The 24393-nt window shown below is 37.1% G+C and overlaps 1 protein-coding gene across 2 annotated transcripts in view; it reads left to right on the top strand.

The window, feature by feature from the left end:
• Positions 1-23094, top strand: part of Uba2 (ubiquitin like modifier activating enzyme 2) — a 46684-nt gene extending 23590 nt beyond the window's left edge. Inside the window, exons 9-17 of one of the 2 annotated variants that reach the window (XM_026391221.2) lie at positions 2017-2116; positions 3436-3596; positions 6282-6375; positions 6470-6582; positions 9899-10054; positions 12253-12349; positions 18760-18865; positions 20822-20958; positions 22255-23094. In XM_026391221.2, coding sequence (XP_026247006.1) covers positions 2017-2116; positions 3436-3596; positions 6282-6375; positions 6470-6582; positions 9899-10054; positions 12253-12349; positions 18760-18865; positions 20822-20958; positions 22255-22436 — 1146 coding nt within the window. In that variant the 3' untranslated portion in view covers positions 22437-23094. Of the gene's footprint in view, positions 1-2016; positions 2117-3429; positions 3597-6281; positions 6376-6469; positions 6583-9898; positions 10055-12252; positions 12350-18759; positions 18866-20821; positions 20959-22254 lie in introns of both variants that reach the window. The other variant, XM_026391220.2, reaches the window with a different exon arrangement.
• The last annotated feature ends 1299 nt before the right edge of the window (positions 23095-24393 follow it).

Genomic DNA, 24393 nt, shown 5'->3' with positions numbered 1-24393 from the left:
TTTTGTGCAGTGCCAAAGTAATACAAGGTACAAGCCATCTGTATTCACAGTGGAGCATGGAGAAGTAGACTCAACAAGACTTTGGATGTATACAGTGAGAAATCTGGAAAGATAACCTGGTTTCTCATTGGGCTGGTGAATAGAATGGACGGGTGAGGCAGAAAGTAAATTTATGTGGGGGTTGGGGGAATAGGAGAAGGTAATACAGTCAGTTTTGAACTGATTGCTCTCGACCATCAGAGCAATGACAAGTTGTTCTATAGGTAAGTAGGAGGTTTAGATGTGTTTGGGATCCAAGTTTATAGATTGGATTTAATTAATGGAAATGAGCATGATGTATCAGAGATGATGGAATAATGCAAAAGCCGGAAGGACGACTCTTGTCTGGCAGACTTTTCTCAGCCAAATGTTCAGTATCCTTTACTTTTTTTTTTTTTTTTTTTGGTACCAGGGATTCAACTCAGGAGCAGTCAGTCACTGAGTCACATCCCCAGCCCTTTTTTGTATTTTGTTTATAGACAGTCTCGCTGAGTTACTTAAGGCCTCACTAAGTTACTGAGGCTGGTTTTGAACCCGCAATCGTCCTGCCTCAACCTCCCAAGCCGCTGAGATTACAGGTGTGCACCACCACGCCTGGCTACAAGTTGTTTTTAGCCTCATGTGCTACCCATATCATATCATAATGAACTTAACTTCTTGCCTGTGTACTCATTTAAAATGTTACTATCTACCTTGTATTTTTCTATGCCTTAGGTAGGTAAAACAAAAATCCTCATGGTTTTCAGCTTCGTGACTTTCCTACTAAATATTGTCATTGTTTATATATTTAGCTTGTTTTCCAAAGATTAAAGATGAGTGGCTTTGATAGAAATTTTTATGATATTTCAATTTAGCTGAAGGTACATTCTTACCTGGTACCTTCAGTAAATGTATTGAATAAGTTAATCACAAATAGAAAAAGGTTTTAAGGGGATGCCCCTGTTCCCAAGAGCACTTCCCTAGTATGTGGGAAGCCCTGGGTCTCATTGCTCACACTACAAAAGGGAAAGAGAGATGGAGAGAACAATGATAAGGAAAAAGTAAAAATAATTAAAACACCTGAAATCCTACTACTTTTGTTTTTTGTTAGTCTATATGTGATAGTGTTTTATTATAGTAATTGTGTGTTTGGGGATTTTGTACCTCCTTTTAACTTTTATTTATTTATTTATTTTTTGCACATTTAAATATTTTAGAAGGGGGAAGGCACATTTCGGAGATGTTACAGAAATTCTGTAATTGAGTTGTTCTAGAATATATGTGCTTTATTGGCCTGGATCCATGAACTTGAAGATATTGTTCACCTGATTCTCTAGTATCAGTAGTTGTATTCAATTCTTGTAGTTTATTGATAGTGTTTATTAATCCCTTTAATTTGTATGATTTTGCTTCAGACTGAACTTTGGAGTTTTAGGGGAACTTTGGGGGAGGTGGTTCAGGAGGTTCAGGCAGTCAGCATTTCCTTATCCTCACTTAACTTCTTCTGCCCTTAACTGTTTTACTGGTTTTAACTATTTTACATGTAGGGATTCTGTGTAAACATTTGAATATTTTTTTAATGGCTTTTGAAAATTGTTACTCTGCTTGCATTTGACATGTGTGATTTGTTTTGTTTTGTTTTTGTGGATTGTTTTTTTTGTTGTTGTTGTTGTTGTTTTATTTGTTTGGTACCGGGAATTAAACTCAGGGGCACTTGACCACTGAGCCATATCCTCAGCCCTCTTTTGTATTATATTTAGAGACAGGGTCTCACTGAGTTGCTTAGCACCTCCACCTCCCTTTTGCTGAAGCTTGGCATCCTCCTGCCTAAGCCTCCTAAGCTGCTGGAATTGTAGGCATGTGCTACCAACTGCACCTGGCTTTGACATGTGTTTTTAAATCAGATTTCACAGTAAATCATCAATGAAATTTTAATGTATTTTATCAACTTGGGACTTGTAGGGCTCATGGGATTTATCTTTTCTTTCTTTTTTAAAGCTTTTTAAAGATGATATCAGGTATCTATTGACAATGGATAAACTATGGCGGAAAAGGAAACCACCTGTTCCATTGGACTGGGCTGAAGTACAGAGTCAAGGTAAAAAAAAAAATACATTTTAATCCGGGCTGGGGCTATGGCTCAGTGGTAGAGCGCTTGCCTGGCATGTGTGAGGCACTGGGTACGATCCTCAGCATCATAAAAAAATAAGTTTGTAAATAAGTTTATAAAATATTTTAAGAAAGAATTAAACTCTCCATTCCATCTTACACTTAAAAAATATGTTTTACTTTTTGGAATACCTAAACTAGAAATTACCTCACCAAAAATGTTTAAGTACTGTATTTTTTTTTTTCGAAATTATGTTCATATGTTCAGATAACATGAAGAAGAAAAATCATTAGATCTATACTCACATTGAGAAATAGTCATTATTAATATTTTAAGGAATGTTCTGATCACCTTAATTGTGCATACAGATACAAGTAGTCATGTATGTACACGTTACATAAATGGAGTCATATTATTTGTATATGCTTTGCAGGGGGATACTGGATTGAACCCAGGTGTACTTTACCACTGAGCTACATCCCCAGTTCTTTTTGTGTTTTATTTTGAGAAAGGGTCTCACTGAGTTGCTAAGGCTGGCCTCAAACTTGAAGTCCTCTTGCCTTAGCTTCTCTTGTAGCTGGGATTACAGGTATGCACCACCATGCCAAACACTGTTTTTATACTCTTGGCTTGCTTTTTTCAGTCAGTATTATTTAACTAGTCATTTGTTGATTAATATGTAGTTGCTTCTTATGTTCCCTGAAACAGAGTGCATCTATATGTGCATCTATCTTTCTTCGTACCTCTGTAATTGTCTTTTTTTTTTTTTTTTTAGATTTAAAACATATTTTTAAAAAAATTTAAATGAAGGAAACTTAGTGACCACTTCCTTATTCCATTCTTCATTGACACATTGTGGTTCTAATTCATGTGAACTGTGTTGTAGTATTGCACAGCAGTGTAGAGCACACTGGAACTTAAAAGATCCCTGGAGATTTTAGTCACCCTTTGAAGCAGTTTTCAACAATATAAGATGCTTAATTTACTGGGCAAATTGAAGTATGATTCAATAGCTTCCATCTACTGAGTGATAACTATGTACTAGGCATAATGCTTATCATCTCTGTTATATCCATGAATCCCCCAGTAATGCAAGTCCTGATGGCCTTGTACTTTTTCTATCAGTTTTAACAGTTTTCTTGGACAGATACTTGTACTGTAGTGATATAATTTTAATGAGATTTGCTTTATATGTAGACTAATAAGAATTGGTGTAGGATTGAATTTATTATGTAGAGCACATTAGAGAAATGATGCTTATTGAAATTTGTAATTATTATTTATTTATTTATTTTTTTGAGGAGAAGAATCCAATCCATCAGATCAACAAAGTGAACCCCAGCTAGGTCTGAAAGACCAGCAGGTTCTAGATGTAAAGAGCTATGCAAGTCTTTTTTCAAAGAGCATTGAGACTTTGAGAGTTCATTTAGCAGAAAAAGGAGATGGAGCTGAGCTCATATGGGATAAGGTTAGTATTAAAAATGAGTATCATCTATTGCTTATGTATCTGATGTATATAGTTCTTAATCTGTAATAGCAACTAGTATTTTTTCTTTGTTTTTTAGATATCATTTATTCTATCAGATTTTGAGGAAATATCTGTAATTTGGTATGGATATTTTCATCTCTAGTTACTATATTTGTCAGATTCTTCTTTTTTCTTTTGACATTACTGGCAATTGAACCCAAGGCTTAGGCAAGCAAGTGCTGTACCACTGAGCTGCACCCCAGCCCTCCACTTTTGAAGTGTGAGTTTTCTATAAATAAGTTTGAGCAGTGTAATAAAACTTTATTTTAGATTCTAGGAATACATTTATAATTATGTTGACTAGAAAAATAATGTGAATTTTTAGTGAAATGTTTTATTGATTTAATATTCTGTATAATACAGACTTATTTAAAGTGATCATGAAATCTTTTCAAAATGACAGCTCATTGGCTGTGTATTTGATCTAGAAAGTAATAAAATTGCCTTTTTATTGAAATAGATATAGCTATTCAGAGATTTAAGAGAAATACTTCTCAGTATAAAAAATGAGATAATTCTTAAAGTTAAAAAATAATATTTAATAGTGCTCTGCAGTTAGATATTGTATTTTGAGTTCATTTTACTTAATTTTAATTGTAGTCAGGGGGTTTTAAAAGAGTCAGACCAGTTTTAGAAATCCAAGATACCTTTCTGTGCACAAATTTTGGAACTTTGTTTAATCAGATACCTAAAATAAAGCTGGTAAATTTAAGTTCTTGAGGTCTTTGGAGGTGGGGGGTATTACTGGAGATTGAATCCAGGAATGCTTTGCCTCTGAGCTGTATCCCTAGCTCTTTTTGAGGCAGAGCCTCTCTAAGTTGCTGAGGCTGGCCTCACACTTTCTTTTTTCTTTTCCTTTTCTTTCTTTTTTTTTTTTTTAAGAGTCTTCAATTTCAGATTTTCTAAAATATGTAATATCATTTAATGTGGCCTTGAATTTTCTATCCTCCTGCCTTAGCATCTCAAGTCGCTGGGATTACTGGCATGCACTACTGCACCTAGCTCTTGAGGCTTTTTGTTTGTATTTTATGGTTGCAGGATTGAATCCAGAGGCACTCAACCACTGAGCTACATTCCCAATCGTTTTTTGTTTTTATTTTGTTTTATTTATTTAAATTTTGAGGAAGGATCTTGCTAAGTTGCCCAGTCTGGCCTTGAACTTGCTATCCTCCTGCCTCAGCCTCCTGAGTCACTGAAATTATAGATGTGCACCATTATACATTAATCTTTTTGGTTTACATGATACTAAGGGTAGTTTTTCAAATATTTTCATTGTTCTAGATATTTGGAAAGTTTTTCCTTTTTTAATCTGTCACAGGGGCTAAAAAAGGGAACTTTTGGATGAGAATTGTTATCTTCTTTGGTAAAGTCCTTTTGATACCTAATGGGTATCATAAGCCAGTTGCCTCGGAAATTCCTCATGCACACTATTGACAATGTGAAATATTCTTACTCATCCTTAGCACAACCTTGTGAGATGCTCAGGAAGGTTGATTTGTCTGAAGTTGCACCGCCAGTTAATAAGTACATGAAGGAACTCACTTCCTAACAGCTCTTTTTCTTTTTTCTTTAAGAATAAAAAAGCATCTTCTTACAGAGAGAGAGAGAGAGAGAGAGAGACAGTTACATCTCAACTCAAGAATTTACCAGAAAATAGAAGTAGAAACAGTCATGACAGGGAGTAGCATTTTGAATTTGGAGATGAACTAGGTATATGGTGATAAACAAACGTTAAACTCTGAGCCTTTGCTCCAGGAATTACTCTGGCCCATGCAAAAATAGCATTTTTCTTTAAGGGTGGTCATCCTTATTAGCTGAAAAGTGACCCAAAGGCTGAATAAAATATTAACATGGCTTGGTTAAGTCCTTTTTCAGCAGATCCACTGAACTAGAGCTGACTCCTTCAGCTCTAGTTTTGTACACTGAAGAATTCTACACAGGGTATTGCTAGTAAAAAGGGCATATCCAAAATGTTTTCTTCCATCCTGTTATATCTTCTTAATTCAAAGCAGAAAGCCTTACCGAAATCTAATTAAAGAGTCTAGGATATGGCCTCAAGAAAAATGCAAATTATAAAGAGAAAACTTTGATCATGTTTCGTTATCTGAAGACACAGCACATATGGGTGAGTGGTGTATCTATGAAGGGAGTTTGGAGGAGGAGAGCCCAAAGTAGTAGTCCAGGTCTTTCTGAGACTTTAATGAAACAGTTTTGTCAAACAGCCTGTGTCTTTGCCTGGATTCTGTGCTTGTCCAGCAATTATCTCATTACTAACTAGTGAACCCAGGAAAGGGTTGCCATCATCAATTAATGGAATTGGGATTCTGGTGTATTATGTACTTGGTCCCCAGTGCATTTGTTTAAGCATGAGCAATCTCCTAGAAGCAAGGTAGTTCTTGATGTTCTTTTTTGACTGTATTCCTGGACCAGAAGTCATAAGCCCCTGTCCCTTTTATCCAATCTCCATGCTACTTACCTGAGAGTAGCCTCTCTTTCGTGACTACCTCTTGTTCTGGTTAATTGTCTACAATATTATACATATGTGAAGGTACTCTTGTGAAAGTAGTACTAGTCAAGCTAGTGAGTTCATGGGAAGACTTGTTAAATAATTTATATTATTGGCAGGATGACCCATCTGCAATGGATTTTGTCACTTCTGCTGCAAATCTCAGGATGCATATTTTCAGTATGAATATGAAGAGCAGGTTTGATATAAAATGTAAGTTGTTTTGTATTTCATTTGTATCATCAAAACCTCAAAGTTGTTTTTTCTTTTTTAACAGCTAAACATGTTCATCTTTTTCCCCCCACAGCAATGGCAGGGAACATTATTCCTGCTATTGCTACTACTAATGCAGTGATTGCCGGGTTGATAGTATTGGAAGGACTGAAGATTTTATCAGGAAAAATAGACCAGTGTAGAACTGTGAGTATTTCTGTTTGCCTTTTTTTATTCAAGGTCTTTTTAAAATTATAGGAGTTGATATAGTCAGTAGTAGAGCATTTGCTATGTATGTGCATGGCCCTGAATGCAATCCTCAGCACACACACCCCCAACTCCCAAAGTATAAAAAGCATGTAAAACAGACATTTTTTAAAATTAAAACAACAAAATTGATTTAAAGCAATGGAAAAACAATTGTTTCAGTTACCTTGTGTGAGTGCGTGGTTAGTAATCTTCCTGGAAATTTCAATAGAAAAGAAAGCACATTGACTTATTTTTATCTAATAAGTGAAAGCAGAAGCTAATTTGTTTCTAACATTTCCAGTTTTACCAAATTCTTGGAGAAATTTAGCATGAGATCTACATATTAAAAAGATTTTCCAATTCTATGGTTTATATAAATGGTGATTCTTTGGTCATTGGTCTTTGGTCATTCTTTTTATTCTCTTTTAGGATTATTTTATATTCTTTGATTAATTTTCAAGTCTGAAATCTTTACTACGGATGTGTCCCACCATTTCTACTAGATCTGTGTTTTGTTTACTTAAGTGATTTATGGTTTTGTAACAATGTATTTTAGAATTGTAGCTATGACAGTTCAAGTATCTATACATACCTTGAAGTATATTACCTCATAGAGTATTTGTACTACCAACCTAGGATAACTTTTTCTTTTTGTGGTACTAGATATGGAACCCAGGGCCAGTGCATTCTAGGCAAGCACTGTGCCACTGAGCTCCATCCCCATTGCTAGGACTACTTTTAAATTCTAGACTTTAGGTTTTCAACCCATACGTGTTTAGACAGTAAATCTGCTTGGTTCCTTTCTTGCTGTAATGATTGATAGGAAAGACATTAGCCCTTCCACCAAACCCAAGGTCAAGATAATTCCTCTTGCTGTTTCTATTGGAAAGGTGTTTTTCTCTTTGCTCTCCCTCATTTCCAGGTTCTTAAAAGAGTTCTTATATTAGTAAAGGATGGGCTAGGTGTGCCTCTTCAGGCTAAACCGCTTGTCTGGGCACCATGGCATACACCTGTAATCCTAGTGGCTCCAGAGGCTGAGGCAGAAGGATCACGACTTCAAAGTCAGCCTCAGCAACTTCATGAGGACCTAAACAACTTAGCGACACCCTATCTCAAAATGAAAAGGGCCAGGAGTGGTTAAGTGCCCCAGTAGTTAAGTGCCCCTATGTTCAGTTCCTGGTATCAAAAAAAAAAAAAAAGTCTAAACCATTTGGATGTTCTGTTTGGTTCCTGCTTTCGTTATTGAGTTTGTCTTAGGAGGCTTTGCTTTCTTACCAGCTCAAAGAAACTTCCTAAAAAGTTCAAGTAACCAATACTTTTGCTACTGTTTATGTTCTCCTTTTTATGACAGTGTTGTAATCAAAGGACCCATTTACATTTTTAGTTGTAGGATGACACAGTACCTTTATTTTATTTTTTGTATGTGGTGCTGAGGATTGACCCCAGTGCTTCACGCATGCTAGGCAAGTCCTCTACCTCTGAGCCACAACCCCAGCCCCAGGACCCATTCTTTTCAGGAATTTTTAAAAATGTCCAGCCTGCAATAGTATTCTTTTTTTTCTTTTTCAGAATTAACAATACATTCTTTATTTCATTGTTGTTTGGCAGAGCTGGGAATCTAACCCAGGGCCTAATGTGCTCAGAAAGCACTCTATTACTATACTACAACCCCAGCCTTTATATATTTTTTAAGGTAACTTCTATGTTTTCATGAAATCTCAGGGTGAAGGAATGTGCAGTCATATAATCACTCCACCATCTTGATTCAATTCTTTTTTTGTTTGTTTGAGTGCCTGGGATTGAACTCAGGGGCATTGGACCACTGAGCCACATCCCCAGCCCTATTTTGTACCTTTTTATAGAGACTGGGTCTCATTGAGCTCCTTAGTACCTTGCTGTTGCTGAGGCTGGCTTTGATCTTGCTATCTTCCTGCCTCAGCCTCTGGAGCCACTGGGATTACAGGTGTGTGACACTGTGCTGATTCAATTCTATTTAAATGTTTATTTTGGCTGCCATAATTTTAATTTCTAAGAACTTCTTAAAATTTTTTCTTTTGAGCCCACAATCATAACTGATTGTCAAACTTACTTTATGTCAGTTTCCTGTAACATCCTTCTGATTTCTTTGCTTGCTTGTTTCCATCCACCTCTTGGACTGTTGATACTTATATATGTGGATTTACTTTGTTCACATTTTTAAATGAATATTAAGATGGATTAATAATGTTTGCCTGGCTATTAACAGTAATACCTTTTTTGGAGTGAGGATTGGTCTGAGTGCCTTTACACAGACTGAGTACACAATCTGAGCTATATCCCTAATCCCAATTTTGTTTTATTATTATTTTCCTTAGTATACTTAAATCTTCCTGGCAAAGCCCAAAAATCAAAGAAATGTTTCCCCCATTTGTTTTCTAGTTTGCTTTCTAGCCCTGCTACATGACCAGTACTCACTGTATGGAAAAGTTACAGAGGGCGACTCTACTGTCTCCAAGGATATACTCCTTTAAACTTGGGGGAATCTATAGGGTTCTCCTTTAGAGTTAATGATTCTTCGTAGACATAGTGCTACATTGTAGACACATGGAAAATTTGTATCTAAGCTTCTTCTGTTCTTCTGACTTTGTTGTATTTGTTTAATGTTGATAGTGTGTTGATAGTGTGCACCAAACTTTATAGTAGTTGGGACCTTCCCTAATTCAGTGTAATTTTTTAAAAATTGGTCTTGGTTTTTAATTTTTTTTTGAGGAGAAGATATTAGACAAATAGCATTAATACCAGTATCTTTCCCCTATTTCCATAAATGTTATTTTAATTGTCCTAGGAAATTTGGAAAGGTGGTCACTTTTGTTCCATATATTTATAAAAGCATTATCATTAATTGCAGCAGTGTGTTGGTCTTACAAAGAGGTTGACTTAAAGTAACTGAGAATAAAAACTATGAAGGACACCCAGAAGCTAATTTAATGATGATACCAGAGACAAATATGGCTGTACTTATACTCTTGCTAAATTAATTAGCAGAAGCATGTGGAGTCGGTACAAAACAAACAGGTGTCTTTAGAGTAAACCCAGCTGTTTATATGGTAGCTAAATAGAAAAGAAGATTAAAAAACTAGACTCTTTAAAAAGTTATGATTTTCCTGATCCTTGCCATCTCTAGAGGAGAATGTTTAATGTTGTTTTTTTTATTAATACACAAAATGATTTTTAGATTGGTATATAAAATAGTAATTCACATTTCTGATTCCTGCTTTTTGGTTTTTCTCCAAAGATTTTTTTGAATAAACAACCAAACCCAAGAAAGAAGCTGCTTGTGCCTTGTGCACTGGATCCTCCTAACCCCAATTGTTATGTGTGTGCCAGCAAGCCAGAGGTGACTGTGCGACTGAATGTCCACAAAGTGACTGTTCTCACCTTGCAAGATAAGGTGAGTTCAGGGGCCAGTTCTCTTCCCTAAAACAAAAAAATCCAAGTGTCCTTTTCTCCTTTACAGCATATTACTAAATACCTGGTAACAAACTAAATACCAGGTAATTGCTCCGAAAATCTCTGAAGTGAGTTGCTCTAATTTCCTGGATTATTTCACTATCTAGATTGCTGCGCTTTTCTCTCTGATTCCAGAATATGTGCCTCCTATCCCAGGCACATAAGGTATAAGTGTATTTGTCTGGAATATGTACCATAGGTGGCATAGTATCATGGCAGGCAGACTTCTTTGCTCTTTATTTCCCACATAGTGAGTAAATTCTGATTTTTGTTCGTTTGTTTTGGTAATACTAGGGGTTGAATCCCAGGACACTCTACCACTGAGATAAGTCTCCAGACCTTTTTATTTTTTATTTTAATATAGGGTCTTACCTTGAGGCTGGCCTTAGACTTGTGATTCTCCTGTTTAGCCTCCCAAATAGTTCTGATTTTTTTTTTTTTTTTTTTTTTTTTCCTTTTTGGATAAAGAAGTGTCTTCGGGGCTGGGGATATAGCTCAGTTAGTAGAGTGCTTGCCTCACATATAGAAGGCCCTGGGTTCAATCCCCAGCACCAAAACAAACGAACAAAACAACTGAAAAAAAAAAGAAATGTCTTTGAATAGTTTTGGCTATGGCCAAACCCACAAAGAGTTTTTTTTTGTTTTGTTTTATGGTAGTACTAACGATTGAACCCGGGGTGCTAGACCACTAAACTTGACTATATTCCCAGGTTTTCTTTTTTCTCTTCTTGAGGCTGGCCTTAAAGTTGTGATCCTTTTGCCTTAACCTTCCTACTAGCTGAGATTATAGTTACAGACTACTGCACTTGTCTCAGACAAGGTATTTTTATGAATTGTGAATACTTGACTAAGAATAACAAAGTTCTATGTTTCCAGTGGAGCAAAATCCCAGTTAGTAGTTTTGTATTAAGGGTAGGGATAACTTGCAGAGTTCAGGTGCTCTAGATGTTGGACAGTACCCATTCCCACAAAATTAGGAGGGTCTTGTTAATTATTTATGGAATCTGAGACTTATATAGATTTCTGGATTCACTTATAGAGCAGGAGTATAAGAAATGGGGGTTTAAGATATAGTCTAAGCCCTGTGTGATGATGCACACCTGGAATCACAGCTACTTGGGAGGCTAAGGAAGGAGCATCACAAATTGGAGGGCATCTTGGACAATTTAATAAGATCCTAATTCAAAATAAAGAGGGCTAAAGATGTAGCTTAGTGGTAGCAATGCTTGTCTATGAGTGAGGCACTGGGTTCAATCCTCTGTACCATCTACCTTCCCCCTCCCACACAGGCGTACTATGCAAGAAAAAGATTTAGGTTCCTTCTAAATTGTCTAGATTATTTTCATTGAACTTTTTTATTTTTTAAATGACTGAAAAGTGTCCCTTCCCACTTAGGGGAGCATTTTGGATTGTTCTCTGATTGAATCCATCACAGTGCTACATATTTACATAACTCTTGAGATAGGTGATTAAGCCTTTCCCAAAGTGGGTAGGGAATGACCTTCCTCCTAGAACTGGCTACATAGGGAAGACTAATTTGTAATCATATCTTAGTCAGGGAAGGTAGCAGATCTTGATTAACTGGACATTGGAGGGTTGCTGCCCCCTTTTATTCCTAGGAATTATTATTGTTGAAAATATTGACTTGGGATTAAAGATAATTCCTTTATTTGAGGGTAATTAGACCCCTAGAGAGATACTCCATATCAATTTTTAGGAGCTGGTAGTGATCAGAATATGATCGCTTAGAAATCTTCCAAACCTATATGGAATTCAGGAAAGATGAGGTCATCTGAGAATCAGGTTAGTAAGAATTTCTTTTCATCTGTCAAACCTTCTGTTACAGGGCTTGTATAGAAACTGGGATGAAATGTTAAGTTTGGAGTCCACTTCCTAATGTTCGGGGGAAGAAAATAGCAAGAGCCAGTCAAGTAGTTCTTAAGTCCCATTTAGAGGAAGTTTGCTCTGATCTACATTTGTGGTTGAATGTGGCTAACTCTCCAGTTTTTCCTAACTAGCCCCTTTATGAAAGGAGAAAGTAAGAGCCTTTATAGAAACAAATCTAGAGGTTTTTATTTATTTTTAAATGGTCTTTAATTGCCTGTATTAATATTTTTTAATCTTTTTTTTTTCTTATAGATAGTAAAAGAAAAATTTGCTATGGTAGCACCAGATGTCCAAATTGAAGATGGGAAAGGAACAATCCTAATATCTTCAGAAGAGGGAGAGACAGAAGGTATTATTGCATTTATCCACACCCCTCATTTAGGGACATGAAATTATTGTGCACTCTAATGTGCTAACTAACGTGTACTCTGTACTCCTCAAAGGAAGGAGAGTGGAGTACACATTATCTGTTCATTGCATATGTTACTCGGTTCCATGGTAATGGGGGTGACATTTGGTCATGGAAGTGTTTTCCCAAGGTGGTGTTTCCTTGATAGAGTCACCACAGCACAAATTTGAATGCTTCTAAATCTCGATACTAAGGGACTATTTCTCAATAACTCAGTGGACAGATTGTGACTGCAGTATTCTTGTCTGCTTCCAAGGAACCTCTTTTCCTGTGTCATGGAACCTGGAGGCTACATTGGTAATGAGAAAACTTCTGGCTTTTAAATCAGTGGGGAGGGTAATCTTGAGTCTCTTGGGTGTTTTTTCTAAGAATGGGGAAGTCTTGATAGCCTGCTCCTGCTACACAGCAGAAAATGTTGGTGAAGTCAGTACCTAGTTTTAGCTCTCTAAGCTTTCGTAAGTTTTAAGCAAGGGCTAGGAATGTGGCCCAATGGTAAAATGCTTGCCTAGTATGCACAAAACCCTAGGTTGGCTCCTGAGTACCTCCACTTCCCCTCCTCAAAAAAAAAAGAAAAGAAAAAAAAATCAAGCAGCTAATTACTTTTGTTAAAGTATTTATTAGAAGATAAGGTAGAATACATTTGATTGAATTCTGTTGAAGCTTCTGTAGTAAGAATTGCATTGTAATTAGACCTCCTTCAGATTTTAATTAAGTCTGATGGTGATTAGAAAGTTCCCACATTCCTTCTGCCATTTTTTATATCTCATTTCTTGGGTTACCAGTTGATTCTTCCATATCCCAGTTCTTTACCAGTGTACCATTATTATCACCTATTTGTCTAGTGGTCATTTATTCACTATTCTTTGCCAGGTGCTAACAGGGATTCAAATATTAACCTTTCTTTAAGGCTTAGTGTCAGGATACTTGGTATAATTGCTTGTTGAGAATTGTTTGGGATATTAGATCATATGTAATTGGAGGCCATATATTGGCTGGGTGCCAGTCTATTACAGGAGTCCACTTGAATATTCAAGTCCCATTTTAGCCAACTGTCCTCATCCTAAAGAAGTTTTGGTTTGTGATATGTTGTCCCCTTAGTTTTCACTAGTTCTTTCAGATGTTAGTTTAAAAATGGAGGGCTAGGGATGTATCTCAGTGTATAGTGCTTGCCTAGCATGCATGAGACTTTGGGTTTGATTCCAGCACCCCCCCCCCAAAAAAAAAAAAACATAAGGTCAAGAATCTCAATAGTTTAAAACGTGTCCCTATTTCATGGAGTACGTGTGGTACTGAGGTTGAAACAGTGGTTATTCAAATGCATGGAATTCTGTATTTTAGGCACAGTCTTAGGGTATTTATAACAAGCATTGATTCAAGATAGCAGTCCTTGGCACAAGGTACTTTACAGCCTGGAAGGAGAGTAGATTTAGTATATACTATATTGAAGAAGGGTCAAGAACAGGGTATGAATTGAAGGAGAGCATATTTTGCTTTGTGGAGGGAGGGTTAGGGCAGCAGGAGAGGGAAGACTGTTGGGTTAACTTTTAAAGAAGAGCTGGGGACCTGGACAGAGAAGGGAAGGTCTGCGTTTGAATAGAATAGATAGCATCTATAAAAGCATAAACTAGTAAAACAACATAAAAAGCTCTAGAAATGGAGAATAATTTGTTTCCATTTCAGAATGAAAGTGCCATAGGGTTGGCAGTGGTGATGAAGCTGGAACTTTCTGTGTCATACTTGCTGTGTTTGTCTTTATCTTCTCCTCTGACTTGCCTGGCCCACTATCCCATTCGCACCAGGGTTTAAACACAGGAGCAATGTGGTTCCATATAATGTGCAGAGGGTCTATTAAAAAGGGTGTGAAGTAGAGGCAAGGAACCAGTAAGGGTTAGAAAGAGTAGCATCATTAGTCCTGTACTATGTTGTTAGTAGACTCTGGATTCAAAGATGATGCTAATTCTCTAAAATAAGAACCCATATTAACTTTTGAACCCATTAGTTCTTTTTTTTTAATTGATTTTAGTTTTTTAAATACGCGACAACAGAATGCATTACAATTCTTATTACACATATAGAGCACAGTTTTTCATGTCTTTGTATGTAAAGTATGTTCACACTAATTCATGTCTTTATACTTGTACTTTGTTTTTTGTTTGGGTTTTTATTGTTGTTTTGCTTACACATCATAATTTTAATATCTCTGTTTGTATATAAAGTAGGTTGACACCCAATTCTTGTCTTCATACATGTACTTTGGATAATGATGTCCATCACATTCCACCATCCTTGCTAATCCCCTGCCTCCTCCCTTTCCCTCCTTCCCCTCTTCCCTATCTAGAATTCATCTATTCCTCCCATGTTCCCCCTCCCTACCTTACTATGAGTCAGCATCCTTATATCAGAAAAAACATTCAGCATTTTTTTGGGGGGATTGGCTAACTTCACTTAGCATTATCTTCTCCAACGTCATCCATTTACCTGCGAATGTCATGATTTTATTTTATTTTATTGCTAAGTAAAATTCCATTGTGTACATATACCATATTTTTTTTATCTATTCATCCACTAAAGGGCTCCACAGTCTAGGTTGGCTCCACAGTTTAGCTATGAACCCATTAGTTCTGAGGAGGATTAAATTCACTGAAAGGGTTTGAAACTGGAACTGGAATTCAGTGGGAAGTATCATTGTCCAAAGGTATTCCACACAGATGGAAATAGTTCAATAAAAATGAAATCCGGAAAAGAACTGGAATAAACCTTCAGTATTTTCTGGGTGTCAAAAATTTAGGGAATGCCTGGTGTAGGTGATGCATGCTTTTAATCCCAGTGGCTCAGGAGGCTGAGACAGGAGGATGGCAAGTTCAGAGCCAGCCTCAGCAATTTTAGCGAGGTGCTAAGCAACTCAGTGTGAGACCCTCTTTCTAAATAAAATACAAAATAGGGCTGGGGATGTGGCTCAGTGGTTGAATGCCCCTGAGTTCAATCCCTAGTACCCACCACCCCCATCACCAAAAAAGAAAGAAAGAAAACCTTTTAAAACATTTTTCTTAAATGAAAGAAAAATGGTTTAAAAAAAAAAAAAAAAAAGCTGAGTGCGATGGCACATGCCTGTAATCCCAGTGGCTCAGGAGGCTAACGCAGGAGGATCACAGTTTCAAAGCCAATCTCAGCAACTTAGCAATTCAGCAAGACCCTGTCTTTAAAAAAGGCTGGGGGTGTGACTCAGTGGTTAAGCACCCCTAGGTTCAATCCCCAATACCAAAAAAGATTATTGAATTGAAAATTTAAATTATGTAGAAATGTATAGCCTTTAAATATAATTAGCCAGGTGGGGTGGTATATGTCTGTATTTGGGAGGCTGAGGCAGGAGGATCACAAATATGGGGTAGCCTGGGCAATTTAGTTGAGGCCCTGTCTCAAAATTATTTTAATCATGGTAGCGTATGAGGTGGGAGGATTCCAAGTTCCAGGCCAGCCTGGGCAATTCAGTGTAAAAAATAAAAATATCTGGGGATATAGCTTTTGTTTGGGGGGATTGGCTAACTTCACTTAGCACTGTCTTCTCCAACACCATCCATTTACCTGCAAATGTCATGATTTTATTCTATTTTATTGCTGAGTAAAAATACTACTCTTTTTTTTTTTAATTTATTTATTAGTTATTGGCGGACACAACATCTTTGTTTGTATGTGGTGCTGAGGATCGAACCCGGGCCGCACGCATGCCAGGCGAGCGCGCTACCTCTTGAGCCACATCCCCAGCCCTTTTTTTTTTTTTAAATTAGTTATTGTTTTTTTTTTTTTTTTTTTTTTTTTTAAGAAAATAGTTCCAGTTCAAACTCTTTCACTCATCCACAGTGAGTGGCTATGCTCAGTGGTGGAACTCCCCTGAATTCAGTCAGACCCTAGTACTGCAAAAATAGATAAAATTTTTAAAATGTTATGAAAGTGGTTGCTGATGTTGTACAACTGTAGAGTGCTAGCCTAGCATGTGTGAGCCCCTGGCTTCAATCCTCTGGTACCTAGGACCAATAATAAACAAACATGATGGGGCTGGGGATGTGGCTCAAGCGGTAGCGCGCTCGCCTGGCATGCGTGCGTCCCGGGTTCGATCCTCAGCACCACATACCAACAGAGATGTTGTGTCCTCCGAGAATTAAAAAATAAATATTAAAAATTCTCTCGCTCTCTCTCTCTCTCTCTCTCTCTCTCTCTCTCTCTCCTCTCTTACTCTCTCTTTAAAAAAAAAAAAATGATAATATCACCATAATAATTTTTTTCCTGGTACTGGGGATTGAACCCAGGGCCTTAAAGATGCTAGTCAAGCACTCTGCTACTGCATTACATTCCCTAGAAAATCTATGTACCTCGCATAACAAATATTCAATAAAATAGACTTCGGAGGGAATATAAATTGGCACTAAATTGGGGAAGCAGTGTTGTTGTTGTTTTAATATTTTTATTTTATTTTTTTATGTGGTGCTGAGGATTGAACCCAGTGCCTCACACATGCTAGGCAAGTGCTCTATTCTGAGCTACAACCTCAGCCCTGTTTTTGCAGTTCCAGGGATTGAACTCGGGCCTTTCACAGGCTAGGCAAGTGCTGAGCAATCTGTCACCGAGCACTTGCCTATCCTGAGGATGAAGTTTTGAATGAAACTTAGCTGCTTTTTTTAGGCCAGGACAGTGGAACATTTAGACAAGCAGGAGAGAAAGGATAATTAAGACAAAAAGGCCTTAGAATAGTGGGAAGAGATATGATACCAGAAAGTCATTTGGTGGAGTTGTTCTTCAGTGGAGTATTTACAATTCATGTAGCAAAGGTTTTTGTTTTGAGGTGATGTTTTACTGTGTTGCCCAGGCTGGCCTAGAACTCATGGATCATCCTGAGTAGCTGGGACTACATGTGCACGTGGTGTGCCTGGCTACAAAGAATTATTGAATGCTGAGAACTGTGTGCTACATGCTGGGGATTTTAAGATAGAAATGATAGGTGAAGCCAGCAGCTTGGGGAGGCTAAGGCAGGAGGATCACAAGTTCAAAGCCAGCTTCAGCAAAGAGCCAAGCGCTAGGCAACTCAGTGAGACACTAAACAACTCAGTGAAACCCTGTCTTTAAATAAAATACAAAATAGGGCTGGAAATGTGGCTCAGTGGTTGAGTACCCCTGAGTTCAGTCCCAACTACCAAAAAAAAAAAAAGAAGAAGAAGAAGAGGACGATGAAGAAAAGAAATGAAAGGAATGATATGTGAAAGAAGAGAATAAATTGAACTGATTATTTGGGGGACATTTTGTTGGCTTCTTGTTGAAAAAAAATGAAAAGTCCATTTGTTTTCCTTGATACAGTGCTGGAATCTTATCTAATTGTAAAATTCACTAAAAAGTGTACTAGGTTGTCACAGATACCTTTTTACAAGTAGAATATATTTCAGACAATTCTGAAAGTTGCTTTGACTTTTCTAGGACTCCAGAATTAACTTGATTTGAATGAGAAAAGTTTCTCAGAATTTCTCACTTTGGTCCCGTTGTAGTAGTTTTGGTAATTTTAAGTGTTCATTGACTGAATTCCTAAGTACCTAATAGTTTCAGTGTATTTGTCTGCTGTATCTACCAGAACAAATACCACAGCCTAGGCAGCTTAAACAACAAAAATTTATATTCTTCAAAGTTCTGAAGACTGGAAGTGTAAGATAACAGTGTTGCAAGGTTTAGTTTCTTCTCAGGCCTCTCTCCTGGGCTCACTGTGTGTTCACATGGCCTTCCTTTTGTGAAAGCACATCCCTGAGTATTTAAATTTCTTACTACAGGGACACCAATCAGATTGGATTAAAGCCTACTGGTAAAGGATTCATTTTAATTTAATTACATCTTCATAAAGCTGTATCTCCAAGTACAGTAACATTCTGTGGTTCTGGCAGTAGGAATTTTGGAGGGACATAGTTCATGATAGAGGAGTGTCTTGTTTTGTTCAGTCCTATTGGGGACTGAACCCAGGAGTGTTCTGCTACTAACCCCTACACCCCCAGCCCTTTTTTAAAAATTTGAGACAGGGTCTTGCAAAGTTTAGAGGCTGGCCTTGAACTTGGGACCCTCCTTCCTCATCCTCCTGAGTCACTGGGGTTACAAGGGGTTGGGGATTTATTTTTTTTTTGTTTGTTTTTTAATCTTTTTGGTTATATCTTTATTTTTTTATAAATTTCCATATGGTGCAAAGGATGGAACCCAATGCATCACATGGCAAATGTTCTACTACTGAGCTAACACCAGTCCCAGGGGTTTAGCTTAAAAGTAACTTGACTGCTCCATGAAGACATAACTAAAGGATCTACATTTCTTTTCACATTTTCTAGCTAATAATCATAAGAAGTTGTCAGAATTTGGAATTAGAAATGGCAGCCGGCTTCAAGCAGATGATTTCCTTCAGGACTATACTTTATTGATCAACATCCTTCATAGGTAGGAATTATTAATATTTTATGTATAAGAAATTGGAATATACAAATTTAAGACAAGGTGGAGGGAAAATGTTTTCCTACCAGTAAACCCTACTGTTCATTAAAAACTGGAAGTGTATTTGCTTGAGTTGACCATTGAGTTACCTGAAGTTTGACCTATAGGAAGTTTGGGGATTCACAAATAAAAGGGAGGGGCCAGATGTGGTGACACACTCCTGTAAATCCAGCATCTTGGGAGGCTAAGGCAGGAGGATTAAGAGTTCAAAGCCAACCTCAACAAAATCGAGGTGCTAAGCAACTCAGCAAGACCCTATCTCTAAATAAAATAGGGCTGGGGATGTGTCTCAGTGGTTGAGTGCCCCTGAATGCAATCCCTGGTACCCCCATAAAATAAAATAAGACAAGAAATAAAAGGGATAAGCAAAAAATGTTTAAGGGTATCCATCAACAATGGTGGCTGATGTATGACTTAGAGTATAGGCTTTTGAGTAGTTCTAATCAGTGGTGAGTTCATTTTAATAAACTGGAATAAAATAGTTAATTTTTTAAATTACTCAGAAGATAGAACTACTTTCCCTCATACAACAAATAATTTTATGATTTTTATTGTAATAAAAACTAAAATATTAAGAGCTATCCTGTACAGATTCCTTAGTCATGTATTTTTTTTCTCTTTGGTATTTTTTCCTACCCACTTAGAAAACAAGGCACTGAATGTACTTATGTTTTAGACTATTTACATAAATATATACGGCACAGTTACAAAGCAAATGGTCCTCCATGAAGGGTAATAACTGTGTTTGGTATCCAAACATTTTGCCCACATTGCCATCTTATACTAACCTGTGTAGTCTTTTGTGTCATTGTTTGAAGGTAATATTTATTTATACTTGTTTTATAAAAAGCAAAAAACAATGTCTGGGCATGGTGGTGCATGCCTATAATCCCAGCAATTTGGGAGGCTTGAGGCAGAATTCAAGGCCAGTCTTGGCAACTCGGTGAGACCCTGTCACAAAATAGGAAAAGGGCTGGGGATGTGGCTCAGTGGTAGTGACTCTGGGTTCAATTCCCAGTATTGTCCACCCCACGTCCAACAAAACAAAAGTCATAAAGTAATAGGAAAGACTGAATATGGATTACTAGTAAGAAGTAATGGAATTAGAGAAAGACATCACTGGGGTGTGATCTTAAGCCTCAGTTGGACACCAGTTGGCTACCAGTGGCATGCTGTGTTCAGTTTTGAAAGAAAAGACAGTGAGAGGACATAATAAAGAAATATCACATGGTGTCTAAAAGAGGAGGCATAATTAGGGTTTTTTTTTTTATCATATTTTTTAGCTCTCTGGGAACAGAACCCCCTTAAAACATGTAAGTCTTTTGTTTGACTTTCATGCATTAAACTTTCATACATGTTTTTGGGAACTCATGTACAAAAGTGGGGTGCTGTCTAGAAAGATGGGTGGGTAACCCAGAAACCATATAACCCTAATCCCTAAAACACCAAACTGCTTTGGTAGAGTGATTACAATTTTTTGGCATAGTGCCTGAAAAATGGTATCTTAGAAATTATTTTGGGCTACGGTTTCAGACTCAGTTTTCTACATAAACAATAGAAGTTATTCAGCTTTTTGTTTTGTTTTCTTTGTTTAAAGCAAGTCCCTAATATGAAAGTACATTTGTTTTGGCATTAAATTAAATCACAGTCTTTTTTTATTGTAATTTTTAAAAATTTGAATCTGGATATGTATTTTGTACGCAGCATATACTTGGAACTTTTGAGAATAGTGTCTCTGATGTTGTTACCTTCACTGCCATTATTAGGATATGCACCCTCTGCTTTTTGTTTGGAGTAGGTAATGATAGCATTGAGGATGCATAATTCCTTTGAATTATGTAATTTTGCTTTGTAAATAGTTGTGGCAGTGGTCCTGTTTTATGGTATGCAATTCTTTCACAGTGAAGACCTAGAAAAGGATGTTGAATTTGAAGTTGTTGGTGATGGCCCAGAAAAAGTGGGGCCCAAACAAACTGAAGATGCTGCCAAAAGCATTACCAATGGTAGTGATGATGGAGCCCAGCCTTCCACCTCTACGGGTGAGTCCTGGCCTCAGCCAGCAGATTAATTATCCACTAAGCAAAAAGTATGGAGAAACAAACTATAATTATAGTTAAGAATGCTGATTGAAGTAGAAATTCATAAAAATACTAGAGATGTATGCTGGTTTGTTATTGACTTGATAACTAAATAGTAGGCTGCTCATTTTATTTAGGAGCAACAAATCAATGTGTCTATTTTGAGTAGACAGGTGCTTGGTAAGTATGGGATTTTAGCGTTTGGTAAAGTGTATCAGAGGGATTTGTTCCCTGGTGTCAGTGCTGAAGCTTGGTGCTTTTCTAAATAACTCATTCTTTTCTATGCTCTGAATGTTTACTTCCCTCCTTCTTTTTTTATTCATGAAACTAAAAGTTTCCTATCAGTTTTTATCTTCTCTGTTTCCATTGTGTTGACTCCCTGTCTTTGCATTCTTTGGAATATATTTAATCTTTGTTCTAGTCTTGAGAGTGTGGGGATGGACTAGCTCTCCTATGGGCTGCTTTTCCCCCTCCAAAACAGGCTCCTTTGAAACTATTATGCTAGCTTTTTAAAATTTGTAATTTGAAGTAAACATTTATTGATCCTTTGAGGTAGGCAGGTTTAAGAGGCTATTAGTAGTAAGATAGGTAGTTTGCTTTTGATTTTGGTAGAGGGGGAGATAAAACTACTTTATTGTGTAAGGTTACGAGCATCAGATGTGGAGCTCCCACTTTGTAGGCTTGAATCCTGGCGTCATTTTTGCAGTAGTGTGACCCTGGGAAGAAAGTCAATCTCTGACCTCACTTTCCTTTTCTGGAAAATGGATAATAATGTTATCTTCTTTATAGGGTTGTTGTGATGATTAAATGAGTTGTTATATGCAAAGGGCTCAGAACAGTTCCTGGCACATTGTAAGTGCTGTTTGTTACGTTATTGTTGTTGATGTTGTTACCTTCACATTATTAGGATATGCACCCTCTGCTTTTTGTTTGGAGTAGGTAATGATAGCATTGAGGATGCATAATTCCTTTGAATTATATAATGCTTGTTACCACTTTTCTTTTACTTAGAAAAAAAAAATAGGTGCTTTTCCTGGGTTCAATACCCAGTTAACCCCCCCTCAAAAAAGAAAAAGGTGGGGAGGATAGGTGCTTGTTATTTAAAACAGTAAGTAGCGTGAGAAGGGACGGTTTCCTAAGAATAGCCATTATTAAGTTTGATATAAATTCAGAGAGTTAGCTTTAAAGTATATATAAAATATTGGTGAACCACTAATAACTCCCACACTTTTAATCTTTTTTTTTCCCCGAAATAAGCACAAGAGCAAGATGATGTACTCATAGTTGATTCAGATGAAGAAGGTCCTTCAAATAATGCTGATATCAGTGAAGAAACAAGAAGTCGCAAGAGGAAATTAGATGAGAAGGAGAATGTCACTGCAAAGAGGTCACGTACAGAGCAGATGGAAGAGCTTGATGATGTCATAGCATTAGATTGAGCAAGAAACCCTCCTGAAACGTTAGTTCATCTGGGCAGGACCAGATTGTTATGTCCTTTGTTCCAAAGGGAAAATAATGACAACGGTGACTTGAAAATGATTCTGCTCCCTTTGAAAGCATTCATTTTGCTAGAACTATTAGAACATTGGCGTATGCTGTATTGAAAGTAGGAGTATAGTTTTAAAACCCTTTGAACAAAGTGTGTGCATAACCAGTCATGAGATGAAACACCACAATGCATGTTGCCTTTTTAATGTAAATACCCTTAGGTATCATTTAATAGTTCAAAAATATTGTGGTTTAGTAAAGTTGATACCTGGTTATAAATATTATGCCTTTATTTTTGGCTAGAAGAAGAATTATTTTTAGCCTAGATCTAACCATTTTCATATTCTTAACTGACTGAAACAGATTCAAAGAAATATCAAGTGCTATGCATTGAAACTTGTTTTTAAATGTTAATTGGCACTATGTATATTAATGTAAAACAATGTTAATTTACTCAAATTTTCAGTTTGTACTGCCTGGTATGTCTGTGTAAGAAAACAATTTTTGTGTATTGTTACAATTTCAGGTTATTTATATTTGATGTTTTGTAAAACTCAAATGATTATACTGTACTTATGGACCAAATAAATGGCATCTGCATACTTGTTACACATGTCTGAATAGTTCCCATTTTTCCTGCCTTATATCTACGTTAAGCATGCTAAAAAGTCTTTGCATTAAAAAAAAAAAAAAAAAACTCAGCCAGCCAGGCATGGTGGTGCATGCCTATAATTTCAGCCACTCAAAAAGCTAAGACAGGAGGAACAGAACTTCAAGGACAGCACGTACAGCTTATTGAGACCCTGTCTCAAAAGAGGTGGGAGGGTGGCTGGTGATGTAACTCAACGGTGGAGCACTTTCCTAGCATGAGTGAGGCCCTGGATTCAGGCCCCAGCAATGCCAAAAATAAAAAATTCTTTAATAAAAAATATTTTTTAATAAAAGAAATTTATTCCTAATGGGTGTGAAGGTTTAAAAGATCTCTATTTGCCATAGGTGATTACTTTCCAATCTAAAGCCTCTAATGGCAATGTTGTCTAAAATTTTGATTGTTGGGGCTGGGGATATAGCTCAGTTGGTAGAGTTCTAGCTTCACATGCATGTGGCCCTGGGTTCAATCCCCAGCTCCACCAAAGGAAAAAGAAATTACATTGTTAACATTTAGCCTATTTATTGTTGAACATAATTAAGTGGTCTTTGCCCAGCCCCATAACTGGGACCTTGGATTTGAGATGCTGTGGTGGGTGTGGGGATCTTTCCTCCTTTCTGCACTTTTTGGATTGTCCTGTTCTCCAACTGAGGAGTCTCTTCTTGAGCGTACTGTTCACAACCTAGCTCTAACTTACAGATATGGCTAGAATATCTGGGTGGAGTAATACTTAGCCTCCTTGAGCTGCAGCCCAGAAGTCCTTGGCCCTTGAGAGTGGTCTTGTCACACAGATGGTGCCTTGAGTTTTCAGAGATCAGAAACCCTTAAGCTGTTTTCCTCATGGTATACCAGTGTCTTTGGTGTTTTGGGCAGTGGACCTTCAGTTGATGACAATAACTACATTTCACATGGATAATTTATTGGATTTTCTACTTTGTGTAATTCTCTGCCATCCAGTTTATTAACTCTTCTTGTTTTATACCTTTGTAGATTCATGTAATCAAAGCCTTTAGAAAAGCCATGTTGTCTTTGCCCTCAGGAGCCTGCTGCTTGATGCCTCTGGGATGGACTGATTTCCAGCCTTCTGCTCAGCCCCATCCTGAAATACAGTGTCAAATCAGCCTCCTGGGGAACAGTGTGGTGACATTGTCTCAAAAGACTGATCTACATATCAGCATGTACCCTGAGAGGATTCAGTGTTTCAATCAAGAGCCTGAATCATCAATGAAATAACTGACCAGGCAAAGATCATTAGTAGA

The sequence above is a fragment of the Urocitellus parryii genome, chromosome 15 (assembly GCF_045843805.1).
Source record: "Urocitellus parryii isolate mUroPar1 chromosome 15, mUroPar1.hap1, whole genome shotgun sequence".
NCBI classification, from domain to species: Eukaryota; Metazoa; Chordata; class Mammalia; order Rodentia; family Sciuridae; genus Urocitellus; species Urocitellus parryii.
The sequence above is the reverse complement of the archived record's forward strand: the minus strand, read 5'-3'. Positions and strand labels throughout refer to the sequence as shown.